General features: G+C 38.6%; 1 protein-coding gene across 1 annotated transcript in view; it reads left to right on the top strand.

Moving 5' to 3' along the window:
• Positions 1 to 16,265, top strand: part of FREM2 (FRAS1 related extracellular matrix 2) — a 123,910-nt gene that overhangs the window by 74,681 nt on the left and 32,964 nt on the right. The window contains exons 7-11 of the mRNA XM_042014230.1: positions 8,227 to 8,376; positions 10,291 to 10,500; positions 10,692 to 10,889; positions 12,867 to 13,031; positions 13,112 to 13,294. Of these exons, the coding sequence (XP_041870164.1) occupies positions 8,227 to 8,376; positions 10,291 to 10,500; positions 10,692 to 10,889; positions 12,867 to 13,031; positions 13,112 to 13,294 (906 nt within the window). The remainder of the gene's footprint in view (positions 1 to 8,226; positions 8,377 to 10,290; positions 10,501 to 10,691; positions 10,890 to 12,866; positions 13,032 to 13,111; positions 13,295 to 16,265) is intronic.

The raw sequence follows: 16,265 nt of genomic DNA, 5'->3' as shown, positions 1-16,265 counted from the left end.
ACTGTTATGTTATGGACTGGAGTCATGGTTTGGCCAACTATCCATCACCACTCTCTGGAGATGGCTAAAATAGCGAACTAGTTCTTTTTTCTCTGTACATCCATCTCTGATTACTTTCTCCCTTTTATGTTTTACATTGCTTGTGAGTCTGATGCCTCTGGCACTTCTGTGTAGCTTTTAACTTCTTTTGTCCTCTCATTAAGTAAAATCTCTCTATATGACCCCTCCCCTTTCCCCAGTCTGTGGCAGGTGGCCAGGTTGGCAACTAATCAAGGGAAAGAGTGGATGACAGCCAGCTTATGATACATATTATACTCCCAGTTTTCTTTACTAATAGCTTCTTATTATCACCAGTTCAACAGAGTGAAAAATGTTCAATTTATGATGATAGCCTTAAAGATATGGGAAAGTGCCTGTTTGCTGTCTATCACAGAAATAAATTAACGTCATACCTTGCAGTAGGACATTCTATAGGGTAACCAGGCACATTTATTACTTGCTCTCTTAGCATTATTTGTTCCTTCCAGTTTATTATGTGTGTGTGTCCCATTTTATAAGTCTGTGTGTATATATATGTGTGTGTGAACTACAGATGTTGGATTAATCTCATCTTTATTTAATAACTAGATATATAGTCCTACCTTATGATCTAGGCTCCTTTGATAGGTGAGGAGGCCAGAACATGACCTCCAGATCATACTTTGTCGCATCTATTTCAGATGGCTCTGTTACAGTAGGGGATGCAGCTGGTGGAGCACAAAGCTCTTCGGCCTTCACTGCTGCATGTGTTTAAATGGGTTGCTTACACATGCATTATTACACTTGTATGTGAATTGCAGTAATATTTCAAGGAGACTGTTGAAATAGAGAAAACATTCAGTTTTATACTCAATGCACACAAAATAGCTGACAAGCAGGAGGCACAAGATTACATGAACTGTAGAAAACATTATACCTTCTGTTAAATTTAGAATGAGTTTAATGAAGTGGTGTTCTTATGTGAACTGGTATTGCATCCCAGAGCCTAATGCATTATTGGTTTATGATAGTTCACTAAAGACTACATTGAACTGCTTTCTCTCTCCATACAATAGCATATTGTATTTTTATGGCATTGGTCTTTGTACTGTAGATCTTGCATTTGTTATACACTGCTTAGAAATGTAATGAATGCCTAGCAAACCATTCTAAATTAATCATTTGTTCATTGTTGGATATGGTTGTAGGAGTGACCTAGTGAGTGCTTTGTATGTTTTAAGATTTGGATAATCAAGTTGAGTAGAATGTCTTGGTGCATTCAGTTTTCCTAAGGCTTCTTCAATCATCTTCCTTCCTCTGAATCTCCTCATACTGAGACTTTGCCATTTTGCTCATAGTCTTTAGAGACCCAAGAGATACTGAACACTGTAACCACTGTAGCCCATTGGGCTTTAATGCCATTGATTCTTATTTTGAACGTGTAAATGCTCGAAAGATTAACGCAGTTACTATCTCACTTCACTGTCAGGACACTCTTTTCTCTCTCACACAAATGGGATCAAAAGTCCAAGAGACAGAATTCAAGAAGTTTTAATGTACAGCAGAGCATATTTTCTTTTGTTAGAACTCTGCTTTTGTGGTCTGACAAGTCTGGCTATTGCTCTATTTTCACTTCTGCTCTGTCTTCTCTGCCAACTCCTATCCTCAACAGTAGCTCTGGTAAAGGGGATCTCTTGCATACTTTTCTTCTACAGCCTTGGTAAGCTAAATATGTTCTGTTTGTATGTGGGCAGAAAAGCCTGTAAGAAATTGTTTCCATTGGTTAAGCACACTCAACATAACTAGCATTGTCACTGAATAGTAAAAGTGCAAAAATCAAAAGTTGGATCAGGCAGAAATGGCTACATACTGTATCTTTACCTAGCCTGATTTCTAAAATGTTGCTGAACTTCTCATACCATTTCTGTTTGTAGCCCTCATTTTTTATCTGATGTGTGTGAATCACTGACTGTAAGCTCCTTCAAGCTTGGTCTCCTTGTGAAAAACCTTGTGTGTGGTATATTTAAATGCTACTGCCAAGCCTTCCCATTTATCTGTCTGCCTGTGTTTCATCAGTTTGTTGAGAATTTGTTACTGATCCCATTTCCCAGGCCTGTTATATAAAAATAATCTAATTCATTTTAAAAATAGAGCATGTAGAAGATTCTGAGTTGGTTTCATGCTCTGTGGGAGGTATAGGCAGTAGGAAAAAGGTATGTGAAATTCAGATGGTTGCTGCAGGCAATACGATGATGTTTGGGTGTGTCCCCAAATTCCAGTGTTTGTTTCTTCATCTGTTAGTCTTTATATTTTTATTTCCATTGGTAAATGAGGCAATTACCTGATTATGGAATGGTTTAGGCAGATGATTGGAGCTTGACGTACTTACAGCAGAAAAAATATTTTGGCCCTGTCCTCAGACTTCACACAGGAAAAACTCCTCCAACACCCGTAATAGTTCCAGCGATATCAAGGTCTGTAGGTTATATCCTGAGGGTGCGTGGAAGAATCATAAAAATACTACTCTACTAATAAATGTTTTCAGGTATGTGTTAGTTCACCAATACATGAATTTGATGTTTTGGAAAGGTAGCAATGTTTCTTAGCAAACCAACAAAGGTAAATTAATTGCTTCAGGGGAAGGCCACTTAGGAGACTCAAACTCATAGATTAGCCTTTTTGCTAACATGCTATTTGTAGCTGGGAAACAATTTAAGACTGCTCATTACTATCTTATACATAATAATTAACTAATTGTTGAAAAATTCACTTTGATTTTAAAGGCACACATCTTCAATGAGTTGAGCTACAGCTTGGCCTCGTACACTCAGATCTCTTTATTCTCCATTGTTCAGGAATACTCTGTAGCTCATCAAACTGCTACAGGACCATTTATGATCGGCAGCCTGACATTAGGCAGAATCAGAATTAGCTCTGTTCTCCAGGCTACAAAGAACACTGCAGGCTGTCAAGAAGGAAAGAACAAGTGACCAGAGATGGGGTGTCACTGTAGCCATCTCACTGCCATCCTCAGTCTTGCAGCTAGAGCTGTAGTCTGCTTCCTTTAGTGTGCTACTTTGCTCACATTTGAGTTTTGCTTATTGATGTAGCAGGGAGTGTAGATATGGACTCCAAGCCTGCCAGGCAGGTGCTGCTTGTGATGGTACTGTGTCTAGAGGAACTGAAGAAAGGGTAAGTTAAAATGTAAAGTGTTATGCTAAATTAGTGTGTATCATAAATTAATTAAACGTGAATCATATATAATGTTGTTCATAGCAGTTGCTGCTTCACACCATACTACACCATACTCTACTGAAATTACTGGGTTAAGTTGCATAAAATGAGAGTAATTAAGTGATGAGCCAGTCTAATCAATGTATGGCACTGCCATTGTGGATTTAAAAAGAAACTGCGATTTCCTTACAAAATCGAACTGTGTTTGGTGAAGATTGCATTAATTTGAATCTGTCCTATTACCTGTTATAGTGTTTGCAGTATTGTTTAAAAAACCTTTTTAAGTCAATAGACAGAAGTGGGCTGTTGAGACAAATGGAAAAGCAGACGTTATTTGCTTAAGATAATGTCTGTGGCAATTTGGCTGAAACTAGCCATTTTGATTCTGAGGGGAATTTCCTTTTTGATTGCAAAAGTTATGACAACACTGGTAAGAAGATGAAAGCTGTTAAGATTGCAACATATGAATTTGTAAAGTAATCTGTTTTGACCACATCAAATAAAAAGCTATTGGCATGTGCACAGTAGGTATCTGCTACAGAACTGAGCTTTGACTGTAATCTTGACCCCTGCTTCTACAGCATTCAGTGAAAATAAATTACTTGGCAAATGAAATTCATTGTGCTAAATGCAAGCTCAGTTGCTTGCAAAGTTTCAAGTGTGTGCAAATAGCTGCAGAATGGTGCTATCTAGTTTCAGATTGTCTTAATATAAAGTTTTTGTAATGGAAGGTTTCTCTGAGCTTTTCTTTTGCTGCTATTAACATGTATATATGAGAGAGAGATTTCAGAAGTTCACCTTTACTGCTATTAAACAGTAAATGCTCATGCCTTCTTACATTTAATGGAACTCTCATTCTTAATTGATCTACCTACAACACACACAATTCATGTTTGTAACATTGGAATCTGTTATGTTACAGACTCAGCAGATCAGTCCTTTAACACCAGCTGTGATCCTGAAATGCAAGTAGGCATTGTGTAGGGATGTATATGTTGTCTGAGTATGAGCCAGATCAGGTCCAGCCAAATCTGGCTGTGTTTGTCTGGTTTTATGTCCAAGTTAATGAGCTGTGCCAGCCATCAGGGCTCATTACTTCGGACTCAGCATGGCCCTAGCATGTCCAGACTGTACCAGAACAGGCTTGTAGGCTTGCAAAGAACTGGTTTGCACCCTCTGCATTACCACAACAGACTTCTGCTACTGGCAGCAGTAGCAGTAGCTCTGGCAACTCATAATGTTCACATCATAGCCTTTTTTGTGCTGTTTGTGGAAAGAAGGAAGGCAAAAGCTTTTAGGAATAGACAGTTTAACACTAGAAAAGATGAGCCATAAGTTCATTTGTAAAGACTCCTTCTCCTGCTTCCAGTGTCTGAATTCTTGTTTTCTTCTATTATTTGTTTTCTTCTGTTTTCTTCTATTATTTGTTTCCTCCTGAGAATATATATGTGTGTGTGTGCATCACTGGCAGCATATATCACTGAAATTCACTTAAATTTTAAGCCTTATCAAGGTGCCAGCACGGAAGAGTCTGTTCTTTTGTGTTTGTCCTAAATATTCTGCCAACAGGATTTTTTAAAAACAATCTACTCTTTTGCAATGTCTCCTTAAAGCAGTTTATAAGGATATAATTTTAAAATATAAAGCTTCTTTGGAAATAAACATTTTTGTGCTATCCCACTGATTTGACGATGTACCTTCAAAGTTAGACATGTTCCTAACAACATGAGAAGTGTGTTTGTTTTCCTGATTGATGACTGACTAGTGTGGTAATTGAGACACGGCTCTGACTCTCTAAGTACAAGGACAAGGCAAAGTTTTCATTTCTGTGCCAAGAAACCTGGGACTAAAGCTCCTAATGTTTCTCCTCTGATTATTGTAACTTCATGCCAGTGAAACCTGTGGGTCTGAACAAAAAAAACCCTTAGAAAACTTCCTCTTATTTCTCTAAGAGGAACCATTAAATTTGCAGTAGTCTCTCTTCAGAGTGATTACTAGATTAAAGGTCTGCTGTAAGTGAGCCTGCAGTCATTGAGCAGTGTTTTCCAGACATGACCTGAAACAGACAATGCTTCCCCTGTTAGGAGCTTGGCTTTGCTACTGCCCCTGGGGAGCTACTAACACAGCTTACAGGAAATGAATTTAGAAAACATTTGTAAGGATTTGTTTCCTAGGATGGGTAACCATGCAGAATGTGTCTTTCATTGAATATACATACCTCAAAAAGTGTGAAAAACTCACTGTGAAGAACAAGGCATGCTAGCTGAGGGTTTAGATATTTTTTTGTTTGGCTGTGAAAACAGGAATGAACACTGTGTGAGGATTCTTCTTCAGCAGCAGTAAAGCAAGCATTAGGATAATGCTATAAGAAATAAACAATATTTTATTTTATGCCTTCTATCTAGTTTAAGGCAGATCATCTAAGTTCCCTGTGTAGCCAGTAAGTAGAAGGGAATGCTTCCACACCTCCTCAGATTTTCCTGATTGCAGTGAGTGAGCCATTCCACCCGTCATCCTGTATGCTCATTGTGCTGGGAAACCTGGAATGGCCTATCTTTGTCCTTGAAAACTGAGAGCAGGCAGGGTCCATGTGAGTATCTCTCACTTAAGTGTTTAAAATGAGGTGCAGCCAAGTCCAGATCAAGTTCTGGAACCATTGGGACATATGAACAAGGTTAGACTTGCGAAAGTGTGCTGAACTCTAAGCGTACTTGTTTAAGAAATGACGTGTTAGAATTGATAATTTTTTTAACTGCCATTATCTAACTATTGGCACATTAGTAACCATTTGGTCTTAGTAGGCATTCTGTATTTTTATTGTCTAGAGGCTGGGAAAGTCTTTGTCCATCTTAAGACTTTAGAAGAACATTGTATGTCTGAAATGGTACATTGCTTTGCAGAGCTCATATCCAAGGCTTCAGTATCCCTGTAAGTGGAACTCTCATCAAAGTTAATAGTAGTTACACAAAAGGTACAGAGGGTGTATCCTGTTCACCTATTAAAAATGTTTCAGATAAGAGCTCCACAGTCCAAGTATAAAAACAACTACTGACAAGCCAGCCTCTATGGGCAAATAAAGTAAGATCCATGTGTGTCTGTCTGTGCACATAAATACACACATGTTTAAATACACATACTCTTGAATTAAAAAAAAAAAAATTAAATTGGAACTGACAAGGTTTTCATCTACCAAAGTTAGACTTCTTCCAGGTTTGTCTTTCATCCTGCAAAGGCTGATGGCCTTAATAATGCTCAAACAGATCTATGAATCTGCACTATTTTTCAGTTCCATCAATTTTTTGCATGATTTCAGTTTTAGCAGAAAGGTAGAGAGACAGCTGCAGTTGTTTCACTGATGAGGAATATAAAGGAGTACATTTGGGTTTTTTTATTTTATTAGTTGTGAAATACAGAAAAATCTTCAATGCAGAAGAGAAAATTCTTTTCTCCAAACTTGCAGTTTCACTCTTGAATACAGTTCCAAAATGCTTATTAACCGCTGCTTTCTCAGATGAAGTTTTTGCTTAGTAATAACTAAGTAAAAATTTTATATTATTTCTGGTTAGTTTTAATTAAGTTGCTATTTTACATTGTTCAGCAATCTACCAGAGGAGATTGTTGCCATACACTGTGGTGGTTCTTCAATTCCAAAACATTTATTCCATTGTCATAGATGTCATAGCTTTTGCATCAGACATATAATCTTATAAAAATCTGACCTATGGAAATGATGGTCCCAACTTCCATTTACCATTAAAAAGGATTTAGGTCTCCTCCTTTGGGTAAGTTGTACCTTTTCTGTGTGGAAGGCATAGCTCTGTAGAGCCATAAACTTTTCCAGTCATTTCCTTCGAATTTTTTGCTTTTTTCCATGCTTGGTGAAGGGGAGGTACCCATGGTGCTACTCAGAGCACTGAGCAATTGCCGTGATCTTTTTCAACTGAATTCAAGTTGACCGTATGCTGCATGGTATTTCAAACACATTTGTGATACTGTAGCCTCATGATTAATAAATTTTCACAAGACAGCATAAGAAAATTGTGAGGAAGCTCAAGGAGAATTTGTGTAGGTCTTTTTACACTTGTGGGAGGTAGCTGTGCTTTGTGCTGTGCACTGGGAAATCTGAGGCACTGGCTGTGCATGATTAATCTTGCGTGTTTGAAACAGGAATGGAAAGGATAGAAAACGGGAGATGATATACATCCAGGATGAAGCTGGGATATGTTTTTAAGGCTGTTTACTTTGTGAAATTACTGTGGATAGGAAAACTGGAAAAGGGAGGAAAAACGAAGGTAAACAATGTGTCTGTTAAGTGGAATAGCTCTTAACCTACTTTGCTTTTTGCTCTTCATTCTTATGAACAGTGGAACTTCAGTATTAAGATAAAGACTGTTCACATTTCAGTTTAGATGAAATAAGATTGATTTTGTTTTAAATGCTAGATGTGGGGGAACTAAAATTAAGTATTCGCTCCTTTAGTTAGCTGGAAAACATTACCAAGAGTAGCGCCAGTTATATGTCATGTTCCAGTCTGGTTTTAGAAACAGGAATCTGTGAGAACATTCAAGTTAAAGTTTCATTATCTGTATTCACCTTTGTATGTTTGCACCAAAGTGAGAAATGCAAAGAATTTTCTGGCTTGTGCACAGGACTCAACTGAAACAAGTTTAATGAGATAACACATTTCATTTTGCACACAGCTTCACACATGCTGACACAAGTAGTTGAAAATGTAGGAGGCAAGAAAAAGAGCACAGTGCTGATATAACAATTGCTATCTAAAACCATACAAACTGATACTTGAAAAAAAGCCAAGTATAGCTAGAAGAATTCTAAATCTTAGGAAAAAAAGCTTTATTTCACTTACTGAGATGAGCAAAGTGCTCTCCATTGCTTAATGGGGATTTTATCGTCTCTTGTTAACTTCAGTGTAAGGTAGAGAAGCATTTATGGACGTTATTCCTCTTTCACCAGAACCAGCATTCTACTTTGGAAATGATGAATACTATGTTGATGAGAGTGCTGGCTACATTGAGGTGCGTGTCTGGAGGACTGGAACCGATCTGTCCAAAGCTGCCTCTGTTACAGTGAGGTCTCGCAAATCTGAGCCAGTAACTGCAGAGGGTGAGTTGCTGTTTTGCTCTAGTTTCAGACTGCTACTACACTGCACATGCTGGTACACATTGCTGGCATGTGCTGCTACTTTCACAAGTGCTAGTTCAGTGGGCCTTGGTACAGTTTCAACGACATAAGATGAAAATTGTATGTCTCTTGCTCTTAGCAGACCTCTTCTTCTGAGAAAACAAGCAGGTGGTTACAGAATTTCAAAGAAACAGGAGTAGGAGCAGCTATGAAGTACAGCACTAAGAGAAATGCCTTTAAATCCTCATACAAAGACTGCTGCAAAGACAGTTGATTGCTGCCTCAGGAGCATACTCTGGGCACAGTTAGGATGACTGGCAGCGTGCTGAGTTTGCTTCTCTCATTTTTACTGTAGGCAATGAGAAATTATTACCTAGTATCCTATTCAGGAACAGGATTGATTCAGCTGTGTGGTTCTTGGATGCTTTGACAGAACCTTTGTCTGCAGAATGAAGTGTTAGCATACTCTCTTTTTTTTTTCACAAAACATATAATGTTTAAACTAAAATGTTGATATAGAGGCAGCATAAAAATTATCTTCTTTAGATGCTTATCCTGAGTGTAACTTTACTGTTATTTCAGGAATATCTAAACATAATATATATGTATCATATATACATAACATAATACAAATAACATATATGTATTTTTCTCATGAAAAAGAAAATTTTCAAGTCTGAAAAAATACATGATTGCTCCATTTCTGAACTTGCTTTTATGATCTGATGTATTTATCTAACCTTAAATATTTAAGTTATATTATTTCTGGTAAAAAATGTCTGTCCTTACAGTAACAATCTTCATTCATTGTGCCAGGACCTCTAGGATTAAGAACAGGGAATGGCTCAGCTCTTGGGCTCTCTAGTCCGTTGGTCACAGCATGAAAGCTCTGACATGGCTGGCTGCCTGTTAAACCATAAACCTGGCTCTTGGCCTTACACAGTGCAGCAATGGATCTGCTGCTCTGAGCTGTCAGTCCTGGAATCCTGCCTTAGAGGCTTAGCTCTAGGGGAGTACAGCAGTAGGGCCTTCAGGCAAATGCCTGTCTGATGATGGCCTTTAATCTGGCCAAATTTTGTCAAATTCACAGAATTCCAAACCTGATTTCAATTTCAATTGCAGTGTTTCCCTCAAAACTTTGTTTCAACACCTCTGCAGTTTATTCTCCCCAAAACTTAATGTTAAAACTTGAGTCCTTCCCTAAAGTCCTAGATACCCTTAATGCCTTGGTTCCAAGACGGTGTCATGTTGTAGTCAGTTTCTTGCTTTGTTTGCCTTCTTCTCATTGGCATGTTATGGATTGGTTTGCTTTGCTTAAAAGAAAACTAAACCAGATCAATCTTCCTTTAAGAGTAAGGTGCCAGACCTCACCTGATATGGTCTGAGCAGAATTTTATTTGTTTTCCATTCGTTCTGTCTGTCACCTCCTCTGAATAGCAGTTCTCCCTTATAATCAGCTCACTGGCCTTATCTCCTTTCCTTTTTACATTAATCTCAAAACTTCTATCTTTGTTACAGAATAATATGAAATTTCTTTCCAAACCACTTTGCTTTGTCTCCAGAGTGTCTCTCAAAGCTTTTTGCTTACTTTCATTTCTCACTTCAAGCAAATTTCATTAGTTTTTCTGGAATAGCTGTTGATTTACAACAGAACAGAATCAGCCTCATTTTGTGACTCAAATCATCATTAAACAAAAAATTAATTAATATTGACTTATTTTATTGTATAGTCCAACTTAAATGACCAAAAGATCATTTTGCTTTTCATGAATGCCAGAATTTGGCAAATACTAAATATATAAAGGAAAAATATTTACCTACAATTAACTGCCTAATGATAGATATTTTTATTTTTAATTACACGTAATGGTATTTTTCTCTCTTTTCCATTGGTAGCTGGAGTAGATTATGTAGGCATCAGTCGTAATTTGGATTTTTCCCCTGGAGTCAATATGCAGACATTTCGTGTGATAATTCTGGATGATCTTGGACAGCCAGTGCTAGAAGGAACTGAGAAGTTTGAGCTTGTGCTAAGGATGCCCATGAATGCTGCCCTTGGAGAGCCCAGCAAGACCACCATCTTCATTAATGACTCAGTGTCTGATTGTGAGTGATTTTTTTTTTTTTTTAAACTTTTTTCATGTTTTGGAGATGATGTGTTAAGTCATTTGCTGTCTGGCTGCTTATGTTCTGCATCTGGTGCAATGTAGCGTAAATAAATGTGGAACTAGTGGAGAGAAGATATGATAACTTCTGCAGGTATACTTTACTTGTGCTTTCTATGTTTTTCTGCCCAGTGCCAAAGATGCAGTTTAAAGAACCTGTGTATGTAGCCAATGAAAATGATGGGCAGATTTCTGCCATGATATTCAGGAGCGGGGATATCCAATACACATCCACCGTGCGATGCTATACAAGGCAAGGTTCAGCTCAGGTAATGATGGACTTCGAAGAACGTCCTAATACTGACAGTTCCATCGTCACATTCCTTCCTGGTAAGTTCTTGATCTTATTTTAGAAGCCTTTACTATACCATGTTTTCTTTTGTTTTGCTTTGCTTTCCTTTGCTTTGTTTTGTTTTGTTGTGTTTTAATTGTGTCTTCTCATAAAGTCATGCCAAAAAGATCCCTCTGGAAAATAAAGCTTTTGGGTTTTTTTTCATACACAAGGGGATGATGTTGCCTCTATTTTCTTCACTTCCTACTTAGAGGGATAATCAATAAGAACCAAAGGAGTATATCTTCATTTAGGTTCAGCCTGAGTGCCGGGATCTTTTTTATAGCAGAAACAAGTTCAGCATAACACAGTAGAAGCACAGATCTCCTGTACAAAAGGAAACTTCAGAAGTTCTGCTCTTTGTTAAGCAGATTTCTGGTAAATACATTTGGCTTGCACTGAAATGAGTAATAGGTCTTTCAACAGGTATATAGCTCTCTAATTCCTGTTTGAATTTTTTCTCCCACCAAGGCTTTCCTAAGACCGCCCACCAATATCAGGTACTTAATTTCTCACATCAGAGATGAAATGCAAATAAATCAAATGTTACTATGTAGAAAGAATATTGCCTAATTATTTCTACTTGTGCAGAAGGCAGTTTGGTGTTCCAGTCTTTGAAGTTTAAACACGTGGTATTTTTTACAAGCCTTAAACAAGTTCTGTCATCAGCATGAAATCCTTGGTATGCCCATATCACAGAAATTACAATCTTCGTATTTCTGTAGACACGTATCACAGTTCTCTTGAAAAAGTGAGTTGTTCACTCTTTCTTTATTTAGGGCTGGCCTCAGCTTTTAGTACTGTCATGTACACTACACCTTTGCTATTGCTTTTGTGCAATCAGGAAGGAGTCCAACTAGTAAGAATTAAGGGATCTGGGCCACTTAGGAAGTGACTTTTCTCTTATTTTGAGTGTTGCCCTACCATTTCTCTGCAAAGATAAGTAGCAAAGAAGTCTGCTAGAATTATATTTTGTCTCCATAAGCTTCTTAGGCATGTTTAATATGCAGCAGTTTCATTTCAGTTTTCACATTTCCCATGTAACAATAAGCAGGATGAGTGTTTTCCATTTTTTTCTCCTCATAAGGGATAATTTATTTTCTATAGCGGGGGGAAAAGGCAACCTCAGAAAATGAATACAGCATTCTGGTCTGGTTCTTCATCTTGAAGAGTCTTGATCATATTTGCTTGTGTAATGATGAAATAATACAGTAAATTGACCTCATATCTCTGCTGCTGTGCTGTTCCTTCCATCTGGGGTGTAGGAGTCAGTCTCATGATGAAGGTCACGCTGGGTGCCAGACACTGCACACAACTCATAGGTCTTGCAGCTTGTGTAGAAGGCCTAAGACAAGGTGTTCAAGTTTCTGAACATCTAGTAAGTCAGGGCACATTCATTTGTGAGTGCAAAAATTGAGTTAGGTTTGCTACTCCAAAGTGGTTTTAAGGCAATATTCATTGCCAGTTGGAATCGGTGGGAGTTCAAAAGGCTTTAAAGTCAAATGGAATAATATAAGTGAAGGTCCACACAGTTGGACACTGTCCAATCAAAAGAGACTTGAAATGTAAAACTTCAGGACAAAATTACCATTAGTATTAGTGAAAGGTTTTATTGCTCTGCTTCCTTGTGCAAGTATTTATTTTTTAAGTGCGCTCTGTAGAAGAGGTCACTGAGAAGGAGCATTTTCTTCTTAGGTAAAACAAAAGGAATGTACATGTAATGTGGATATACCAAATAGAAACTTGTCTTACAGAAGTCCCAAAATTGGGGATTCCACTTTAACGAGTTTCCATAGAAAGGTAATGATTGCTAATTCTGCTTTCACTACTGTCGTTGCTCATTAACTTGTGTGGTGTCAAGGTGGATGCCTTGGCCCACAGGAGCTGCCTGTGGTGCCTTGGGCTTGGAGAGAAGTGCTGTATTAGAGCAAAGCACACCTAAGTTCTGCCTGATACTACCTTCAGAATGATTGCAGGTGAAACTGAGAAGCCTTGCACACTGGTGCTTATGGATGATACTTTCCATGAGGAGGAGGAAGAACTACGCCTGGTTCTTGGCACTCCAAGAAGTGATTCTTCCTTTGGTGCCTCTATTGGCGAGCAAAACGAGACGCTGATAAAGATTCGGGATGATGCAGACAGTAAGAGAGTATTTTGTTGTTACTGGCTTTTGGAAGCCCATTTGCATGCTCTAAAACCTTTTTTTTTCTTTGATTTACAGAGGCTATTATTAAGTTTGGTGAGACCAAATTTAGTGTGAGTGAACCGAAGGACACAAGGCAAGTAGCAGTTGTGAAAATCCCAGTGCTTCGTCTGGGAGACACTTCCAAAGTTTCTGTTGTGAGAGTTCATACAAAGGATGGATCTGCTACTTCTGGAGAGGACTATCACCCTATATCAGAAGGTAGGATCATACTTATCACATCCAACTATTTATTTTCATTCATGACTGTAACATAATATTTGAAAAATGAAATAACTTTGTGATTAGAATACTTTGCAACCACATCCCAAAATGCATTTTGTAATTCAAATTCAATGTGGACAGATTCCCTGTGGTATACAACAGTCAATTGCTCCTGGAATACTAGTTATCAGTGAAGATATTTACAAAAGAATTGTGACTCCTTTGAAAACATCTGTAGCTCAAGTAATTGTGGAAGATGTGTGAGTTAAACCTTAGTTCTACTTGCAGAGTGTAATAATATTTCTCTGAAGAAACATCTACTTATAGGATATGATTGTGTGGTTGTTTCTTGAGCAGTTCATTAAGATAATGGCTTTTTCTCTATGTAAGAATTAATGTATATTTCTTTTTATTTTTCTATGTTCATAATAATAAAACTTTCCTTCTGTATTTCTGAATTCACTGCCTGCTGCTTCACACTACTAATGAATGAGAAGTTGTGCAATAGAATGAGAAATTTCTTAGCCGATAAACTTCTTTCCATTAATAGCCCACCTACATGGCTTAGGCAATGACTAATGGAGTTTGTAGCGTTAAATTTTTTTTTTTCCTTTAAAGTTTATGATAATACATGATACTACTCTGTGTTTTAAGATTAATCATTCATTGCTGGAGTGTTTTGGATAAACTATTTTAGCATACAGTCCAGCTGGAAGATATGACTTACTTTTGAACATCCAGCAACAACACTGGGTTATCTTCAAATTCCATAGGAGTGGTATTTGCTGCTAGTGATGTCTGAGGCAATTTGTTAGCCACAAGAAAATCACCAACCCAGAGCTTGCTAATTTCAGTCACTTTGCTGCATTTTAGAGTTTCACTCTTTCCCCACAGGAACTTCAAGTGTCAGCTGGTACTTAGCCTATGCACATTACCTGTAGGCATTGTCGTGCTTACATTCTCCCTGCTGTGCACCAACAGCACATGGGAGCAAAGTTTTCAAGGGAAACATGCTACTACAGAACAAGAGGCTCTCAGCTTCTGCCCAGAAGCCTTTGAGAAAGGTCTGTGGTGTGCAGAATTTCCCCACAGGTTTCAGAATACCTGTGAGTTTAGGGAACCTGCCTATTCAGCCATGGGTACAAAACTCGCATCCTTAATTGAGTTTTCTGAAGGAAGTGTGACAAACTGAAAATCAATAAAATTCTTAGCTATCACACAACTAAGAGTTTATATGTTTATTACCACAAAGAGTACTTCCCTGGCTTAATAACACTTAGGATTGGAAGGATCATTAGATCACTTAATCAGACTCACTGTGGATTGCAAGATTCTCCCAGTTTTCCCAAATTACTTCTGTATTGATCCAAAAAGGTTTGGTTAGAGAAAATATATCTTTAGAAAGAACATCCAGTCCTGGTTTGAAGGCATTGGAGACAAAGAGTGTTTCTTAGCATGTTGCTTCGCTGATCAGTGTCTATCACGTAACTGTGCCTTATTTCCCATATACACTTCAGCTTTAATGCACTACTGCTTTTTGTGTCTGTCCCTTTGGAGTGCATAGCTCTTTATCACCTGGTATGTATTGATTATGGTGGTGTTTCAATATACCAATGAGAACATCACTCTCTGCAAGTTCTTCCGGTCCTAAGTTTCTGTTGGTTATTTCTGTACCATCTTCAAAGTGAATTTGATGTTCTTTAAAAATAAAAATATTAGAAATGCATCTATTATTTTAGTTATTATCACTCTCACCCTTTCCAGACACGAAGTTTAAATCATTTCTCTACTTTTTGTTTCTTTAGTAGTTAATTCAGTCAGGAATTGTAGTACTCTCTTACTCAGTCAGTGTAAGAGTTGGTCTTAGCTGGACAGCAAATGCCCACCAAAGCTGCTCTATGACTCCCCCTCCTAAGCTACAGAGGAGAGAGAAAATATGATGGAAGAGTCATGGGTTGAGATAAGAACAGGGAGAGATCACTCACCAATTATCAGCACAGGGAAAACAGACTCAGCTTGGGAAAATTAGTTTAATTTATTACCAATCAAACCATAGCACAGTGATGGGAAATAAGACTAGATCTTAGAACACATTCCTCCCACCCCTCCCTTCTTCCTGGGTTTAGCTTTACTCCCAAATTCCTTACCTCTGACTGGCTCAAGGAAATGGGGGTTGCAATCTGTTTATCACACGTTATTTCTGATGCTTCTTCCTCCTCACACTCTTACCTGCTCCAGCATGAGATCCCACCCACAGGAAACAGTCCTTCCCTATGGGTTCTTCATTAACTGCTCTTGTATGGCTCCCTCATGGGGTCACAAGTCCTGCCAGCAAACCAGCTCCACTGTTGCCTCCTCTCTCCATGGGGTCACAGGTCCTCCCAGGAGCCTGCTCCAGTGCAGGCTTCCCCCAGAGTCACAGCCTCCTTTGAGCATCCACCTGCTTGATCATGAGTCCTCCCTGGCTGCAGGTGGATCTCTGCTCCACCATGGACCTCCATGGGCTGCAGGGGCTGCATCACCAGGGTCTGCACCAGGGGCTGCAGGGGAATCTCTGCTCTGGTGCCTGGAGCACCTCCTGCCCCTCCTTCTCCACTGGCCTTGGTGTCTGCAGAGGCCATGTTCTCACTCCTCTTTCCCAGCTGCTGTGGTGCGATGTGGCTTTTGTTGAGGTGGACATAACAGCACACTCTTGTAGTAATCCAAAATCGAGAGAGATTTTTTATTTTCTCTACTGCTATTCCTAGACCTCTTCACTGTTGCTGTGGCCTATTAAGATTGGCTGCTTAGCAAACAATGACCACTCAAGGAGTAAAACAATTAGCTCTACAAGCAAAGGTATAGTTGCTACATATTATCCGCAGGTTCTTCCTTGTACACTCTTAATGTCTCATAACAAGAACATCCTCTCCTTGTGTCCATGTCGCGGGTTCGGTTTGTAACCGGGCGGAAACACCAATTTAGTGTA

The sequence above is a fragment of the Corvus kubaryi genome, unplaced genomic scaffold (assembly GCF_017639235.1).
Source record: "Corvus kubaryi isolate FWS band 111438036 unplaced genomic scaffold, C.kubaryi_AGA036_p1.0 split1-65, whole genome shotgun sequence".
NCBI lineage: Eukaryota > Metazoa > Chordata > Aves > Passeriformes > Corvidae > Corvus > Corvus kubaryi.
The sequence above is the reverse complement of the archived record's forward strand: the minus strand, read 5'-3'. Positions and strand labels throughout refer to the sequence as shown.